Source organism: Pithys albifrons, chromosome 27 (genome assembly GCF_047495875.1).
Source record: "Pithys albifrons albifrons isolate INPA30051 chromosome 27, PitAlb_v1, whole genome shotgun sequence".
In the NCBI taxonomy this organism is placed as follows: Eukaryota; Metazoa; Chordata; class Aves; order Passeriformes; family Thamnophilidae; genus Pithys; species Pithys albifrons.
This window is the reverse complement of record NC_092484.1, coordinates 5,058,052-5,076,642: the sequence shown is the minus strand read 5'-3', so window position 1 is coordinate 5,076,642 and position 18,591 is coordinate 5,058,052. Positions and strand designations below refer to the sequence as shown.

General features: G+C 59.3%; 1 protein-coding gene across 1 annotated transcript; it reads left to right on the top strand.

The window, feature by feature from the left end:
• The first annotated feature begins 5,025 nt into the window (after positions 1-5,025).
• MEX3D (mex-3 RNA binding family member D) lies at positions 5,026-17,556 on the top strand. The gene is made up of 2 exons (XM_071578233.1): positions 5,026-5,573; positions 15,268-17,556. The coding sequence occupies exons 1-2, from the start codon at positions 5,135-5,137 to the stop codon at positions 16,524-16,526; spliced, it is 1,698 nt and encodes a 565-aa protein (XP_071434334.1). The 5' UTR covers positions 5,026-5,134; the 3' UTR covers positions 16,527-17,556.
• Positions 17,557-18,591: the final 1,035 nt, after the last annotated feature.

The window sequence follows — 18,591 nt, the reverse complement described above, 5'->3', positions numbered from 1 at the left end:
ACCCAGAAACCCCCCATGCCCTGGGCTGATCCCACAGCTGGGACAGCAGGGGAGGGGAAGGTTCTGCCCCTCTGCCCTGCTCAGGTGAGACCCCACCTGCAGAGCTGCCTCCAGCTCTGGGGAACAACAGCAGAAGGATGTGGAGCTGCTGGAGAGTCCAGAGGAGGCCATGGAGATGCTCCCAGTGCTGGAGCCCCCTCTGCTCTGGAGCCAGGCTGGGGGAGCTGGGGGTGTTCACCTGGAGAAGAGAAGGCTCTGGGAGACCTGAGAGCCCCTTCCAGTGCCTAAAGAGGCTCCAAGAGAGCTGGAGAGGGACTTGGGACAAGGGATGGAGAGACAGGACAAGGGGAATGGCTTCCTCTGCCAGAGGGCAGGGTTATTTGGGATATTGGGAAGAAATTCTTGACTATGAGGGCAGTGAGGCCCTGGCACAGGTTGGGCAGAGCAGCTGCAGCTGCCCCATCCCTGGGACTGTCCAAGGCCAGGTTGGACAGGGCTTGGAGCATCCTGGTCTTGTGAAAGGTGTCCCTGCCCATGGTGGGGGATGGAACAAGATTGTGTTTAAGGTCCTTTTGTAACCCAAACCATTCTGGGGATGATTCTGTTACAACTGTGGGGATTTTGGGTTGGAGGGGCAGGGGGGTTCCCTGCTCTGTGTTCAGGAATCTCATCTTTAGGGGTTGATCTACAAAGGTTGATGTGCTTTATAACAGAACAAATATTCTAGCTCAGATATTGCCACTTCTGCCATTGCACAGTTGACCTGGAATAAGTGGCTGTTGCTGGGTTGTTCCCAGGGGAGTTGGGCTTATGGAGCTGTAGCTGCACTAACACCGTTGTAGTTCTGTTGCTTTGTTTCTCCCTGTAGAAAACACCTTAATGAGCTGTTTGTTCCACCTCTGCTGTGCTTCAGTCCAGTGTTCTGTGATTCCCTGTGCACTCCCAAGGTTTTGCACTGGTCACTGTGGGGGACATCTTTATTCTGTAGATCACAGAATCCCAGAATGGTTTGTCTTGGAAGGGACCTTAAATCTCATCCCGTCCCACCCCTTGCCATGGGCAGGGACACCTTCCACCAGGTTGCTCCAAGCTCTGTCCAGCCTGGCCTTGGACACTTCAGGGATGGAACAACCACAGCTTCAGTGGTCAGAGACCAAATGATTAGAGGCAGCACCAACAGTTGGGAATGAGCCCTGCTGGGAAATGGGAAAAGCACTTGGAGGGATGGGCTTGGAAGCAGCAATCAAGTGTGTTCTCTTTTCTCTGTTTAATGAATTTGGTTCTTCTGCATGGTCGTGTTTTGGTAAAGAAATGGAGTTGTGCTGAACAGCTTCTCTAGTTTGCAGAATCATTTGCTCAGTTAATGGGAGACGAGTCTCTTTAAGAGCTGTTAATTGCTCAGGTTAAAAAAACCCCAAAGGCCACTGAGTGTGTCATGAGTGGAATTAAGACTCTGAAGAAAGCGTGAGCTAGTTCTGCTGAAAATGGAACAGATCAGAGGCACAACATCTACAAACCAGGTTTGCCAAAGCACTTAAAATAACAACTGGCAGTTTCCCTGTGTGTTGTTGGACTTGATGTAGAAATTTCCCAGAAGGACTGAGAGAGCACAGAGAGGCAAAAATGGCAGTGTTGGGAGTGCAGTTCCTGAGGGGATTTTGAAAGCCCATGTACAGCACTTCTCAGGGGCCTCAGAGATGGTGACGTGGTGGCTTGTGGTGGTCATGAGTGTGTTAGTGTTGGAATTACAGCAAGGATATACCTAAGGAGCCACTCAGGCAGGTTTGGGTACAGGTGTAGTCCTCTGTGTGGGTGAAGGTTGCCCAGGGAGGTCACCAGATGTGGTGTTGGGTCGTTCATGAGTTTTCTCCATTTTCTGGAAACAGAAGAAGCTCAGACAGGAGGGATTGTACCCTTTTGTCTCAAGTTATGGAAACCCCACTATTTTTAGTAGTTTAGTGGGGTATTCCCACTTAACTAAATTAAATATTTTGGGAAATAAGCGTGAAGAGATCTCACAGCCAGTTTGTGAGGCTCAGACCTGGATTGGCTGTGTCTGTCCCTGGAGAAGGATTCTGTCCTCAGTGGGTGCAAACTGAGCTGTTGTCAGTGGGTTTGGGGATGGATCTCAGGGAAAGGTTCTTCCCCCAGAGGGTGGTGGGCACTGACCAGGCTCCCCAGGGCAGTGGGCACAGCCCCAAGGCTGCCAGAGCTCCAGGAGGGTTTGGAGAATGGAACAGGGACAGGCTGGGATTGTTGGGGTGTCTGTGCAGGGACAGGGGTTGGACTGATGATGCATGTGGGTCCATTCCAGCTCAGGATATTCAGAATGCTCTGATTCTCTGTAATAATCCTGGAGTTGCTAACTCTGAGCAGCTCCTGGCATGGAGAAGGCGAATCTGGAGTGGGAGGATTCCCAGAGCTGTGCTGATGCTGCTGGATCTGTGTAAGCACAGAGGAATTGGGATGGATGTGAACACATCTCCATGAAATTGAGCTGTTTGTGGCAACTTCTGTTTTCCCCCCAATCTTCCTCTGCAGCAGCCAGACAGAAGGGAAGGGCTGGTGGGAGCTCACAACTGAGTCCTCTGGAGGTAAAGCAGCAGAGGAAGGAGAGAAGGTAAAGCAGGAGGGGAGAAAGCTCCTTACCTGTTTTCATTAAACTTAGCAGCTGGAAGACACTGGGTTTAGTTGACAGGTGAGAGGAGTGGAAAGAATTAAGGATACAGTTCCTAGTGGCTGTTACCTTTTTGGGAGGATCCTACAGAAGTTTCAGGTGTCCCTTTCAGAGTATCAGAAGGTGAAAGCCTCTCCATAGAGTCATCACCAGCTGAAGTGCAAAGCCTGGAATGAGGACCAGCCTATGTGGCTCGTGTTTGTGCCATGGAACAGCAGGAGTTAAAGTTTCTCAGGATCTGGGAAATGGGAACAGAGTGGGTGTATTAGAGGGGGGGTTTCTAGCCCAGACACTGATGGTTCTTGCAATTAAAAACAATCCCAAGCCAAATGGTTGAATTAATCCCAAAGACCATGATTGGGAAAGACAGTTTTGTGAAAATAGAGTATGGGAGCTGTGGAATGGGAGCATCTGGGCATTTAGGGTTGTGGATGAGCTGGGAGTTGGTCTTAATGTTGTTCTAGTAAATGTTTGCTGTGCCAGCACTTCCACAAGGGTTCCTAAAGCTCTGGCTGTGTAAAGCCACAGCCCAGCTGGGACAGTGTTTGGAGGCAAGTGTTGAGCAGTGAGCCAGGCTGGGGGCACAGTCCATGGCAGCAGGGACCTGCTGTGGGGGTGTTCTGGGAAGGGAAGCTTGAGGAGGTGATTGGGGTCGCTGTGGTGTTTGGGTGTCCAGGCTGCTGAGGTGGCTGTGGCTCTGTCAGGCACGTCCCGGTGCCGCTGCTGCGGCTGCTGACCATGAACAGCAAAACCGGGGCGGTGGGACGGGGTGGGCTTTAAGGTCCCTTCCACTCCGAACTGCTCTGGCGTTCTGTGGAATAACCCTGTGAAACAGAAACTAAAGATCGGAGGGGAAAAGGCAAAGATTTCTAAGGCGAGGAGAATGGTGGGATGCAGCGCTGCCCGGCCCCGGTCCCTGCTGTGCCGAGCGGTGCTGACGGACGGTGGCAGTGGTGGCACCGCGTGGCAGGACAGAGCTGGGCTGTCCCCTTCGCCCCGGTCCCCTCCCACCTCCCTCGGTTTCGGCGGAGTTTCTGCGGCAGCTCCGGGATGGGAACCGCCGGTGTTGGAGCTGCGGGGGTGGGAGGGTGGCGGGGCCGTGCCCCGGGAATGCTCGTGACCCCTCCGGTACGCCGGGACCCTCCGCGACCCTCGGAGTCCTCCGGAGAGGCTCGAGTCCCCTCTGGGCTGGTCGGAACTGCCCAGAATGCTCGGACGGCTCGACAACACCCCCCACCGCGGTGCTCAGGGCCGCCCTCGTATGTTCAGAACCTCCCGGGATGCTCGGACCCTCCCAGCGATGCTCAGAACCCGCGGGGGTGCCGGAGCCCCCCCCGGGACGTTCGGCGTCCTCGCGATGCTCCCACCGCCCCGGGATGTTCGGAGCCCCCCCACCCCGGGTTGCTCGAATCCCCGCGATGCTCAAGAACCCTCCAGCGAGGCTCGGACTTCTGCCCCCGCCTCCCCAAAGCCCCCCTTCCCCCCGCGATGATAGAGGCCCCTGGGGCTGCCCAGAGCCACCGAGATGCTCGAGCCCACTACCCCCGGGGTGCTCGGAGTCCTCTTGGGATGCTCGGGGGTCCTTCCCGGGCTGTTCGACCCCTCCTCTTCCCCCAGCGATACTCAGAGCCCCCGGGTTGCTCGGACCCTCTAGGACGCTCGACAACCCCCGCCGTCCCCGTGATGCTCGGAGACCCTCAGTGCGCTCAAAGCACCCCCGGGATGCTCGGGGGCGCCTCCCCGGGATGTTCGACCCCTCCACTTCCCCCGAGATACTCGGACCCCGCGACACGCTCGACCGCCTCGCTATGCGTAGAGCCCCCGGGGGGTGCTCGGACCCCCCGTGCTGCTCCGATCCTCCCGGATGTCCCGATCCCTCCCCAGATGTCCCGATCCCCCCGGAGGTCCCGATCCCCCCCAGATATCCCGATCCCCCCGGATGTCCCGATCCCCCCCAGATGTCCCGATCCCCCCGGATGTCCCGATCCCCCCCGGATGTCCCGATCCCCCCCGGATGTCCCGATCCCCCCCAGATGTCCCGATCCCCCCCCGGAGACCCCGATCCCCCCGGATGTCCCCATCCCCCCCGGAGACCCCGATCCCCCCGGATGTCCCGATCCCCCCCAGATGTCCCGATCCCCCCGGATGTCCCGATCCCCCCCCCAGATGTCCCGATCCCCCCGGATGTCCCGATCCTCCCGGGCTGTGCCGGGCGGGGGTCGCGGCTCCCCCGGGGTGGGCGTGGCCTCTCGGGCGCGGCCGGGGTGGGGGCGGTGGGCGTGTCCCCGCTCGGTGGGCGGGGCTCTCCCGCGCCTGCGCGCGGCGGGCGCGGCCCGGCCCATCGCCGGGCGGGGCGGGGGGCGCAGGAGGCGGCGGCGGCGGCGGCGGCCCCGGGAGCGGCACCGCCCCGGCCCCGGCCCCGGCCCCGGCCCGCTCGCTGCGCGCCCGCTCCGCGCCATGCCCGGCTCCCTGTACCAGCCCGAGCCCGGGCAGCCGGCACGCGGCCCGCCGCGCTGCCTCACCCTGCTCAGCCCGCCGCCGCCGCCCGCCGGGCAGGACCCGCCGCCGCCGGAGCCCGAGCCCGGCCGGGAGCGGGAGGGGCCGCCGGCGCAGGGCGAGGCGGCCGCGCTGAGGTTCGCGCTGGACCAGATGTCGCTGCTGGGGCTGGAGGGCGCGGAGGAGCCGGCGGCCGGCGCGGGGCCGGGCGGCCTACGGGATCGGGAGCGCGGCGGGTCCCCGGGTCCGGCCCCGGCCGCCTTCGGCAGCCTGGCCCCGCCGCTCGGGCCGCCCGCGCTGCTCGCAGAGCCGCCCGCCGGCAGGAAGAAGAGCGTGAACATGACCGCGTGCGTCCCCGTGCCCAGCTCCGAGCACGTCGCCGAGATCGTGGGCCGGCAAGGTAAGGGGGCTCGGCAGGGACCCCCTCGGGCTGGGGCGGCTCCGGCGCTTTTGTCTCCGCGCGGAGGCGGAAACTTCGCGGCGGCGACGGAGGATCCAGCGGCGGCCCCGAAACTCGGCCGCGGGTCCCGGAGCTGCGCCCCGCGCCGGTCCCGCCGCGCTGCCCGTAAATAGCGATTAAACTCCGCCGTGCGGGAGAACGGCCCGCGTGGGATGGCCCCGGGTGCCCGCAGAAAGTTCCCGGGAGCCTCGCGGGGCCGGAGGAGCTGCCAGGACGCCGAGCTTTCACTGCTTTTATTGCTTTCATTGTAGTTGTGCTTCTGCCCCCTCCCCTCCAGGCTCCGTATCTCAGCGCCAGTGTGTGAACGGTGCCGCTTGTCTCCGGCTTCATTTGTAAAGCCTGGTGATAAATCCGGTATAAATGGCCTAAATTAACCCGCCCGTTCGTGGTGTCCGGAGCTCCCCGCGGGCCGCCGGGGCGCGGAGCCCCCCGCACCCAGCTGTCACCAAAGGACCGGGTGGGTGTGCCTGCAGAGGGGCTTTGTCTCCAGGAAATGCCAAATAAACCGAAGTCTCACCTTTGGAAATCGAAAGGAAAAGACCCCAAGGCGAAGGATTTAAGGAAAGAAAGGAAAAGGAAGGGAGCTGGTGCCCGCAGGGATCCCGGCAGGAATCCTCTCGCAGGGAGTGTGGCCTCCGGGGTGTTTTGGCCATGTGGGCTCTGGCACCCCAGCCCTGCCCTAGCCCCGCGACGCCCACCCCTCCCTGGCCGGGGGGCTGCGGGCCGAGGGGCTTTTTTTCCCGGGGGGAAGCGGGGAGCTGGGCAGGCTCATTGTTCTCTTTGTTAGCCAGAGCCATGCTGTGATGAGCGCGGTGACATCATGCTCTGCGCTTCCCATTGGCCTGCGCTGCCTCCCAGCCGGCCCCGCTTCCCGGCCTCCCAACTTTCCAGGCACCCCTCTCGGTCCCACCGGCCCGGCCCCGGGTCCCCCCGACCTGCCCACCCGACCGGGGCGGCCCGGCAGAGCCACAGGAGAGCAGCGGGCACCGCGCCCTGCTCCGAGGATCCTCCTGCTCCCGTGGCTGCACGGAGACCTGGATTTGGTGGCTTCTCCAGCGGGCTCTGCAGAGCCCTGGGGTCCCACAACTTGGTACCAAACCTGTGCCAGGGAACCGGCTGGTTCTGCCAGGTGAAGGAGGACGGAGGAGCAGCTGCGTTCGGGCTCGGAGCTGCCGGTTGGCACCTTCCCCTGGGTGTTTTGTTGTGTTGAGACCTCGGTGCTGCACTTCCAGCACCACCAACGGGTTCAATGGGCAACCAGGTACCTGCCTCAGCACCCTGGGTGGAGTTTGGGTCCTCGCTAAGCTCCGAGGGCTCATGGAAAAAGTGTTGCCGAAGAAATTATTGCACCAGCTTGATGAGGGGTGCTGGTTGTGTCCCACTGGTGGGCTTGGAGGGGACCTGAGCCCAGCCATGGGCTGTAGGTACCAGCTGCTGCCTGGCCCATGGGCAGGAACAGCTCTCCCCAGGGGTTTTCCCACGTGTCTTCTGCCCCTCTCCCGGTCTCATCCTGTTGAAATGCCGTGCAGGGGCCTCATGCTGGGTTTTGGGTGTGGAGGGCAGCGTGGTTGGGCAGCACTGGAGGGGACAGGGCTGGCAGCACAGTGTCTTTGTGCTCCGCCGCTCTCTGGTGCCGCCAGCAGCTGGATTATAAACCAAGGCTATGTGAGGCCCGTGTAGGCTGAGCAGGGGCAATACCGAGGTCGTTTCCCAGGGCTCACACCAAGCAGAGGCTCACTCATTCTCCCTGTGCTTTTCCCCTGGGTCTTTGTGGTCCCCAGATCCCCCCATGTGGATCTCCCTCGGTTTTGGCAGTGCCGGGGCAGTGAAGTTGGGCTGCAGAGCTGAGCCTTGGGGTGCTTAGCTGGGCCTGGCATTGTTGCAGTGACAAGATGTGCTACAGGTGACATTGGAAGGCAGGGTCGGGTCACCCAGACAGTGTCCTTGTCACTCTTGTCTTTCCTGCACGCCCAGCCTGGCCGTGATACAGGAGCAAATACTTGTGGTGCCGCCGTGCTTGGAACACAGGTAGGGATGAAGATGTGGAAGGAGATGGAGTTGGGGCAAGGCTCAGATTCCCTCCTCATGCACCATGTGCTGAGGAGCAGCTCTTGGGGCACTTTGGGACCCGTCCTGCTGTCCTCAGACCTGGCAGCCCCTCACTGCGATGATGAATGGGGACGAGAGAGGCCCTGGCAGCCAGGACCAACATGTGGGTGTCCTGTGCCATCTGAGGTGGGACAGAGCCAATCGAACACTATTTCTCCTTTTTCTTCAATTTCTGTCCTCCAGATCCCCGAATTTAAACCTTTCCCCCAGGAGCAGCAGCAGCCCAGCAGATAAATCTTTGTTCTGTAATGCAAATCACTGTTTCCTTGCCTGAGCTGGAGGAGCAATTGCCATGGCCGGTGTCTGGATTGGCATCAGTGATGGCACTGAGTGGAGTCTGCCAGCTGGGATCTGCAGCCTTTCCCTGCCCACATGGAATCGACAGGCAGCGTGGCCAGGCGGGATTCTGTGGCCATGCCCTTGCCTGCAAGCCTGTTCATGACTCCTGCCATGGGAGGGACCATCTCCAAAAAGTGCTGTGGGCACTGATTGCAACGGTGTGGGCTCCTCTTGCCATCCAGCAAAGAGCCGTGGTGATGCTGGGAGTCACTGGGGAGGTGTTGGAGCTGCCGTGACTCTTGCTCCTCAGTGCTGTGCCAGTGTGGGTTCCTGCTGTCCTGCCTTTGGAGGGGCATTTCCAGCAGCCTCTGCCCCAGCTCTGCTCTCCCCTCCCACGCCGTGTGCCTCCTGTGGGATGGAGCCGGGACTCTGCTCCCCATCTGTGACACACAAGGACTGTCACAGCTCTACAAAAGCGTAGTTGCCATTTATAGAAAACACTGGGATGCTCAAAGGGGACATCCAGGGAAGGATGGAACAGCACAGCCAACATTCCAGTGCTTGGAGGATGCACGGGGAGATCACCTGGGCCTCCCTGGGCCACCCCGAGCACCTGTAACCTTGCCATGGATCACAGGAGTGTGGTGAATCCTCTCATTCTGGAGCCCTGGGCTCCTGCTCTCCTGCTGCTGTCTCCTGCCTGTCATGCTACCTGGCACATCCTCCTGGCTGCCTCCTCCCACTCCCTGGGTCATAGCAGAGACAGGAGCTCCTGAGGCTGGTCACACAGATGGATCTGGTTACTGAAGGATCTGCCTGTGCATCTCTGCTCTGGTGCTGGCTACACTCTGTGTCCCAAGGGGACAGGCCCATCCTCCTGCCTCGCTCTCCTGGTGCCTGGAGAAGAAGCCAAGGTGTGATGTGCTTGCCTCCTGCTGCAGAATGAATTCATTACTGTGTGCAGAGGTGGGAAGAAGTGCTTGGGAAGAGGGCGATGAACTCCAATGGAGTGCAGCATGTTCTCCATGGCTGGACTCAGGCCTGGCCCATCCTGTGCCCATCACCAGTTGTAAAGGGGACCAGTCGCTTTGGAATCGAGCTGGATCAGAGGCCAAGAGATGCTACAGAGCTGGAGAAGAGGAAGACAGTGGGTAACATGGTCCAGAGGCCCAGGCACAAGGTGTCAGCAGGCTCCAGAGGCTGTGACAGGCATCATCCTCCTGGGTGATGCCATCAGAGGCTCCTCCAGTAAAGCTCTGTTGGACCTTTCTTGGGTTTTCCTAGCTTGGAGCTGAGCATGGCCAGCAGAGAACTCCTTGGGCAATAGGAGCTGTGATCTGGGCAAGGCCATGGACTGGCTCTGTCCTTTTGTGTGTGTGGGAGGCACCTGATGGCAGAGCAGACGCTGCCGGGGCCGTGCTGGGGATCGGCGCGTGGATGAGCTGCGGTGGCTCCCTCGTCTCCGCTGTGGGTGTCTGCAGGAGCACAGAGGATGGAGAGGCCCTTCCCACCTTGCTGCCCCAGTGTTGTGCTGGTTTTCATGGGCCCTTGCAGTGGGCACAGCCCTGGCCAGACTGGAGTTCCTCACAGGGGCCTAGGTTCTCTTTGGTGATGCTGAGGGAGGACGTTCAGGGACAGCACAGCCGTTCCTGGGGTGCTGCTCCTGTCACTGCGTCATCCTGGGCAGAATCCCTTGGGATTCTGTTTCTTGTCTGAAACTAGTCTTTTCCCAGCCTGAGACAGGTCCAGCCAGGACAGTTGTGTGGAGTGTGGCAGGAACCATGTGGAATGGGTAGAGGGCAGAAGAGAAGGATGTGGAGTGTGGAGATGGGGCAGGGTTGTGTCCAGCTCACTCCCTCCCTCCATAGGTGCCATCCGTGTGGGCAGAACTGGGTGTGGTGGAATAGGCGGCTGTGACTGGGCTGAACACCTCTGGAATGTGGGTGTTTGCTGTCAGCTGAGAATGGCCATGAGATGTCAGGATGAGTTTGGGCCTGCAGGGACTCTGTGCTCTGGCAAGACCCAGGCTCTGGTGTTGAGAAGGGGCTTCTGGGGGCTGAAGCATCCCTGAGTCTGTCCCCTCATCCTACCCCAGATTTTTGGGTGTTCACATTTGGATGTGAGCAGTGCCATTATAGCCACGTTGGTTAGAGACTTGGAGCAAAGTCTGGCACCTTGTTCTACTGCTCTGTGGCCATTGGTGCTGCACTGGCCCTTGGCAAGGGGCATGTGGGGATGCCAGCTGGTGCTGCTGGGCTGAGGTCTGGCATTGCCTGTGAGGGGGCTCACCTGCTCTGCTGGGCAGCTCCAGGTCCTCTGCACAGCCCTCTCCACCACGGCCCTGTTCCTGCAGCAGCTTCCCAGGGTTGTGACTGTCCAGGGTGGTGTCACAGTGTGCTGGGGTGGGGGCTTGCAGGGAAACATCTCATATTGGTCTGCATCATTCCAAGCACAAGAAAGACATGAAGCTGCTGGAACGAGTCCAGAGGAGGCCACAGAGATGATCCCAGAGCTGGAGCCCTTCTGTCCTGGAGCCAGGCTGGGAGAGCTGGGGGGGCTCACCTGGAGAAGAGAAGGCTCTGGGGAGACCTTTCAGCCCCTTCCAGTGCCTAAAGGGGCTCCAAGAGAGCTGGAGAGGGACTTGGGACAAGGGATGGAGAGATGGGAAAAGGGGGAGTGGCTTCCACTGCCAGAGGGCAGGGCTAGGTGGGATATTTGGGAAGAAATTGTTCCTTCTGAGGGTGGGCAAACCCTGGCATAGGTTGGGCAGAGCAGCTGTGACTGCCCCATCCCTCGAAGTGTCCAAAGCCAAGTTGGATGGGGCTTGGAGCAACCTGGGCTGGTGGAAGGTGTCCCAGGGGTCAATGGCAGGGGATAGCACTGGATGAGCTTTAAGGTCCTTTTCAATCAAAAATATTCCATTATTCCCCCAGCTGATGTTGCTGGTTAAACCACCAGTCTGTGGTTTGAGTCCATCTGGCTCTCAGGGGGCTCTGTGGGGCTCAGCCATGGGGAGTCCCTGCAGCCAAGGGGTGTCTCAAGGGGAGTTTGGGATTGGGGACAGGGCAGGACAGGTTGGGCCCTGGGCGTGGCCATGGTGCTGTCCTGATCCTGCTCCCTCCTTGTTTCTGGGAGTGCCCTCCGGTGTGCCCAGTGACGGAGGCTCCTCACAGGCACAGTTCCTGGTGCTGGTGCCAGCATGTGGCCTCGGGCAGTGCCTTTCCTGGCCTATGCCTCCTTCCTCACAGTGTTCCCCAGTGTGGCTCTGTGGGCACACAGGGGGATGAGCCCCCACCCTGCCACCCCAGATGTGCCACCATCCCTGTTTATACATCAACTGGGAAAACCAGCTCCCACCCCCTGGCTGCATTTGGTGCCATCAGTGGCCCTGGCAGCGTCCAGCAGCTGCAGACTGGGACCATTTTTCCTGTCCTGTTTCTTTGAGGAGAGTGGAACTGGTCAAGCCAGGCACCCCTTTAATTTTTATCCCAGGCTTTGTCCCAAGGAAAGGCTCACAGGAGCTGTTGGGAAAACTCTTCTCTCTTTTGTGCTGCCGTGGCATCAGTTGGGTCCCACTGATGCCACCAGTGTGATGGAGCAGGATGAGTATGAGCCTCCCTGTGCCGTGTCCCCTGTGGGATGTTGGCTCCTGAGCAGCCTCTGTGGGAGCTGCCAATTCCTTTGGGTCTTGAAACTGCCACTTCATGAGAGAGAGGAAGGTTTAGGTTGGATATTAGGAAAAGGTTCTTCCCCCAGGGCAGTGGGCACGGCCCCAGGGCTGCCAGAGCTCAAGGAGTGTTTGGACAACGCTCTGGGGGACAGGGTGGCATTGTTGGGATGTCTGTGCAGGGCCAGGAGTTGGACTGGATGATCCTGGAGGGTTCCTTACAGCTCAGGACACTCCAAGTTTCTATGATGTTGCAAAGGGCAAATTTAGGACTTTGGCAGGCACATGGTACCCATGGGAGGCACCAACGGTGCTTCTTTCCACTGCCCTGGACTTGTCCTGGTTTGCCAAGCAGCAGATCAGTGGCAGAGCTTAGAGCAGGTACAAGGATAAATCTGGGAGGGGAACTGGGACGTTGCAGGCACTTCTCCCTGAACATCACTTTGGATGGTTCAGCCCTGACCCAGTCCCTGGGGTGTTGCTTTCTCTACACTGTGCCCCAGCCATAAGCTCACCTGCCAGAGGTTAGAGCTGCCAGAGAGCTGGGCTGGGACACCCAGGGCAGCTGCGACAGTTTTTTTACTTGTTGTCATCCCTGATGTTTAATACCCTGGGAAGTGCAGCAGGATTGCACAGCTCCTGTTCTCCCTCTGCTCTCTGGCTGCTGGGGAGCCTGAGTTGATTTACCTGCTTGGGACAGACCTGACTGAAGGTCTTGTGCCATCCCAGCCCGACTGAGTCACAGAATCCCAGAGGGGTTTGGGTTGGAAGAGGCATTAAAGCCCATCTCATCCCACCCCCCGCCAAGGTCAGGGACACCTCCCACCAGCCCAGGTTGCTCCAAGCCTTGTCCAGCCTGGCCTTGAAGACTTCAGAGACAGGGCAGCCACAGCTGCTCTGGGCAACCTGTGCCAGGGCCTCACTGTAGTGGATTGGCTCTCCCTGGATGCCAAGTGCCCACCAAAGGTGCTCCATCACTCCTCTCAACAAGTGGGCAGGGGAGAGAAAATACAGTGAAGGTTCACAGGTTGAGATAAGGACAAGGAGATGCCCCTCACTGATCACCATCCCAGGCAAAACAGACTCAACCTGGGGATATTAATTGAATATATTACTAACAAAGTCAGAGCAGGACAGTGAAAAGTAAAATAAATCTTATGAACACCTTTCCCCCACCCCTCCCTCCTTCCCAGGCTCTCCCTCCTCCCCAGCAGTGGTGCAGGGAGACGGAATGGGGGTCACAGTCAGTTCATCCCAGGTTGGTTTTACTGCTGCTCAGAGAGAGGAGTTTGAGTCCTTGCTCTGCTTCCCGTGGGGTCCCTCCCATGGGAGACAGTTTTCCATGCACTGCTCCAACGTGGGTCACTTTTCCACTGGGTCAGTCCTTCAGGCACAGCTCCAGGGTGGGTTCCCCACAGAGTCAAAGTCCTTCCAGCAAACCTGCTCCAGTGTGGGCTCCTCTCTCCACAGGGCAGCAGGTCTCTGCCAGGACCCTGCCCCAGCACTGATTTCCCACGGGGTCACATCCTCCCTTCAGGCATCCCCCTGCTCCAGTATGGGCTCCTCCATGTGCTGCAGGTGGATCTGCACCCCTGTGGCCCCCCATGTGCTGCAGGGGCACAGCTGCCCCCCCATGGGCTCCAGAGGATTCTCAGCTCGTGCCTGCAGCACCTCCTGCCCCTCCTGCACTGCCCTGTGGCTCTGCAGAGCTGTTCTTCTCCCATATTCTCAATCCACTCTTCTCTGCACCCAGTTACATCTGCACAATAATTTCTTTTTCCTTCTTAAGTACATTATCCCAGAGGTGTTACCACCATCTCTGCTGGGCTCAGCCTTGGCCAGCAGCGAGTCTGTCTTGGAACAGCTGGAATTGGCTCTGCTAGACATGGGGGAAGGTTCTGGCAGCTTCTCACAGAAAACACCAAGTCATGGCCATGCAAACCCAATACACTCACCACCCTCACCAGGGGAAGAATTTCATCCCAGTATCCCGACTAACCCTGCCCTCTGGCAGTGGAAAGCCATTCCCTGTGTCCTGTCCCTCCATCCCTTGTCCCAAGTCCCTCTCCAGCTCTTCTGGAGCCCCTTTAGGCACTGGAAGGGGCTGAAAGGTCTCCCTGGAGCCTTCTCTTCTCCAGGTGAACACCCCCAGCTCTCCCAGCCTGGCTCCAGAGCAGAGGGGCTCCAGCACTGGGAGCATCTCTGTGGCCTCCTCTGAAGGAGCTTCAGCAGGTCAACGTTTTTCCTATGCTGAGGCCCTTCAGCCTCCCAGGGCTCTCCCTTCTCCAGCCTCGAAGCTGGAAGAGCAGCCCTGCCCTTCCCTAGGGAGTGTCTGGGAAGGAGGAGGAGGAGGAGGGGAGCCCCAAGCGAGCTGTTTGCAGAGGAGCCAGTCGGGCACTTGCAGCCGCCTGGCTGCCTGGAGGACTTGTCTGTTTATCCGTGTGGATCCATGGCAGCGTTTGCGATGCACAGGGACAGTCTCGGGGCTCTGCCCTCCATCCCTGCAGGCTCCTGGCTTTGCACTGGGTGCCCTGCAGAGCTCAGGGGTGTCTTGAGGGTGGGAGACACACTCCTGTGTGCTGGGGCCGAGCTGAGCTGAGCTCTGGCTGTGCTGTACCAGGCTCATGGGGATTTAATTAAGAGCGGATGCAATTAGGACTGGGCATGCAGGCGGCTCCTCAGTGGAACACTGAAAAGTGGTCCTGGAAGAGAGTTGGAGCCTTTTGCAGTCCTGGAGGAGAGCAGGAGCCTTTGGCTGAACTGATGCTGCCAGGACCCCCAGCCAGACCCCATCTCAGCCGCAGAAGGGAAGGGGCAGGGATGTGCCCCAGGGCTGTGTGAGGCACGGGCAGAGTTGGCAGCACAGTCCTGGGCTCCGTGTCCCGACTGGGCTCTGCTGAATCACGTTCCCATGCAGGGGAAGCAGGTCTTTCCAGAACAGGGAGCCCTGGGAGCACCTCTGCCCCAGCCTCGGTGCTGGGGATCCCTCCGTTGGGGCAGGGAGGGGAGGGGGTGCCTGTAGCCCCTGCCATGGGGAGCCCCAGCTCCCCCAGCCCTTCGGGACCATCTCTGTCCCCGCTGGAGCGTGGCCAGGGTTGTTCCTGATGTCCAGCTGCTGGCTGGGAGGGGTCAAAGGACCTGCAGGATCCAAACAAGCCTTTTTTTTCTCTTTGGTCTTGGTGTCATTTTTCACCTTGTACCTCCTTAAACACCTTTTGAATGAGTTCAGCTTCCCAACCCCTCAGCAGCCCTGACTATGCCCCTGTGGCTGCCTGCCCCAGCCCCTCTCAGCCCATGCCTTTGGGAGCGGGGCTGCAGGCTGCAATCTGCTGCTCCTCGATCCCAGAGGGTCAGGCCAGTGCCAGGAGCCTGGCGTGTCCTGGAAGCCAGTGCAGCCCCCCAGGCACTGAACTGTGAGCCTTTGTCTGCAGGAGAGACCCCCCTGTCCAAGGGTGTCTGTGCTGCAGCTGCAGAACCAGAGGGTCCTGCTGGTCCTGCATGTCCGTGTCCTGGGAGAGCAGGGGGACCCTGGGGGGTCTCAGTGCTGGCGCCTCATTTCTCCCCCTTCTTGCTCTGCAGGCTGCAAAATCAAAGCCCTGCGTGCCAAGACCAACACATACATCAAGACGCCGGTGAGGGGCGAGGAGCCCGTGTTCATCGTCACGGGGAGGAAGGAGGACGTGGAGATGGCGAAGCGGGAGATCCTCTCGGCCGCCGAGCACTTCTCCATGATCCGGGCCACGCGCAACAAAGTGAACGGGCTGACGGGAGCCATGCAGGGGCCCCCCAACCTGCCGGGACAGACCACAATCCAGGTGAGGGTCCCGTACCGGGTGGTGGGGCTGGTGGTGGGGCCCAAGGGAGCCACCATCAAGCGGATCCAGCAGCAGACACACACCTACATCGTGACACCCAGCCGGGACAAGGAGCCCGTGTTCGAGGTGACGGGCATGCCCGAGAACGTGGACCGTGCCCGCGAGGAGATCGAGGCGCACATCACCATGAGGACAGGCTCCTTCATCGACATCAACGCCGACAACGACTTCCACTCCAACGGCACCGACGTCTGCCTCGACCTGCAGGGCAGCGCGGGCGGCCCGTGGGCCAAGGCCCCCCACCCTGCCCACCCTGCCCACCGCTCCTCGGCCGCCCTGCGCAACGACAGCCTCAGCTCCCTGGGCAGTGCCTCCACCGAGTCCTACTACAGCGGTCGGGTGGCAGCTGCCAGCCCCACCAGCCCCTACAGCACCTTCAGCGAGCCCCCGGCCCCGCTGGGCTCCGAGGAGTGCGACTTCGGCTTTGACTTCTTGGCCCTCGACCTCACGACGCCCACCACCACCATCTGGTCGCCCTTCGAGCGCTCGGGCAACCCCCTGCAGGCCTTCAGCAGCTGCTCCTCCATCAACAGCTCGCAGAGACGCAACAGTGGCCCGGCCACGCCGCGCCACTCACCCACCCTGCCCGAGGGCGGGGCGGGGCTGGAGCACCCCTCTGCCCGCCGCATCCCCAGCGACCCCGCCGGCGCCCTGGCCTGGCTGCCCGCCCAGGGCTCACTCTCCTCCTTCTCCAACAGCACCGGCTACTCCTCCTCTTCCTCGCTGCCCGGCAGCATCTCCGCCGCCTCGGGCTCGCCCACCGACTCCAGCAGCTCCGACGGGCACCGCAAGAGCTCCCGGGAGTGCATGGTGTGCCTGGAGAGCGAGGTGATGGCCGCCCTCGTGCCCTGCGGCCACAACCTCTTCTGCATGGAGTGTGCCCTGCGCATCTGCGGCCGGGCGCAGCCGCAGTGCCCCGCGTGCCACGCGCCCGCCACCCAAGCCATCCACATCTTCTCCTAGCCCGGGGGCTCGCCGGGCAGCCGCCCCCCACCTCCTCCACCCCAACACGGCGTTTTAAGGACTTTCAACTGTTTAAATCAAGCTTTTTATTTAATAATGGATCCGAAGGGCGCACGGGGTGGGAGGGGGGAGAGGCTGCTGAAAGCTGGAGAGGCGCAGAGGGCGTGGCGGGCGGGGGGGTGGCCAAATCCGGGCGGTTGGGAGGGTGGGGACAAAGGGGCCGAAGATGACAAGGATGAGGATGAGGAGAAGGGGGCGTGAATTCCGTGAGGAGGAAACTCCGATGTTTACAGAATAGCTTTAACTCTTCACCTGGCTGTGGGGCTGGGGAGGGAGCCCGGCTGTTCTCCACCAGTCCTTCCCAAATATACCAGTATTCTGTTTGCAAACTGAAATAACCAGAAAGAAAAGGTCCGGTTGCACTTTTTATTTTAGGACACGCAAGGGTTGTCTTTTATTTTTTTAAAATCATTCTATTATTATTATGATAATTTTTTTTGTGGTTCTTTTTGTATGTAGTTATTTTTTTGGATGATTCTCAATGGTTCTATAAATACTATTTTTTTTTTGTAATGCAGGTCTATCTTGTATTTTGCCAATGTGAAAACTGCCCAAAAATGTGTGATGTGAAGTTGGGAGGTCATGGGATGGAGGGGGCACAGCTAACACACCATGTCACAAAAAACAAATTTCTATCTCCATTTTATTTTATGGTTGGTTTGGGGGTCTTTTTTTTGTTTTGTTTTTGGTTTTCATTGTTTTGTTTCTTTCTCTTTTAGTTTTATTTTTTTATTTTTTACCTCTTTATGTATATGTAGGGAATTTATAGGAAAATATGTACTTTATTGAATAAATTTTAAGAACTAAAATATATTTTATTTTAAAAAGAAAATAACGGACCTTTAACCTTACATGGCTAAAGTACTGATTATATATTTGCTGAGCTGACTTGACAGTTATGAAATTGTATCAAGAGTTTTATTTTTTGACTTCAAAGCCTTCTTAATAAAGACTTTTTACTATATATGAATTCTTGTGCTACCCACGGTGTCTCCCTGTCTGGAGCCTCTTGGCACCCGTTCAGCACCTCAGGACCAGCCCCCCTGCTCTGCTTTGGGGGGCTGTGCTGGGGGGCTGCACATCCCAGTGCCACAGCTCTCCTGGCCCTGCTGGGGCTGCCACGGTAGTGGCTGTTGGGAAGTGCTCCAGCACCAGAAGGTCATGGAGCTGCTGGAGCTCCTCCAGAGGAGGCCACAGAGATGCTCCCAGGGCTGGAGGCCCCTCTGCTCTGGAGCCAGGTTGGGAGAGCTGGGGGTGTTTACCTGGAGAAGAGAAGGCTCTGGGGAGACCTTTCAGCCCCTTCCAGTGCCTAAAGGGGCTCCAGGAGAGCTGGAGAGGGACTTGGGACAAGGAATGGAGGGACAGGACACAGGGAATGGCTTCCCACTGACAGAGAGCAGGGTTAGATGGGATATTGGGAAGGAATTCTTCCCTGTGAGGGTGGGGAGGCCCTGGCACAGGTTGCCCAGAGCAGCTGTGGCTGCCCCATCTCTGGAAGCGTCCAAGGCCATGCTGGATCAAAGGAGCAACCTAGGATAGTGGAAGGTGTCCTTGCCCATGGCAGGGGGTGAAGCTGGATGAGCTTTAAGGTCCCTCCCAGCCCAAACCATTCTGTGACCCTCCTCACCATCTTCCACCCCTGCCTGGGCATCTCTTTGTCACTCTTTGTCCCTCTGTGCACCCACCCAGCACATGGCACCCGGTCACCAGGGCCTCACCCTGGCCCTGCAGGGCTGGTTGGGACACTTAGGCATGTGGGGACAGCAGGGACCTGCTGCCAGCAGCACCCACGGGCAGGGGTGACCCTTGGGTGGATGGTTTGGGGCCATGGAAAATAGGGATCTACAGACAGTGGCACCCCTGGAGAGGGGCACTCGTGACCAGTGGGGTGCCAGGCAGTGGCACCTGGGGGCAGTGGGGACCCACAGTAGCCCCCGGGGGCAGCAGCACCCACGGGTGTCAGGGCACCACCAGTGCCATCGGTTTCCATTGTCATTGGAGTCTC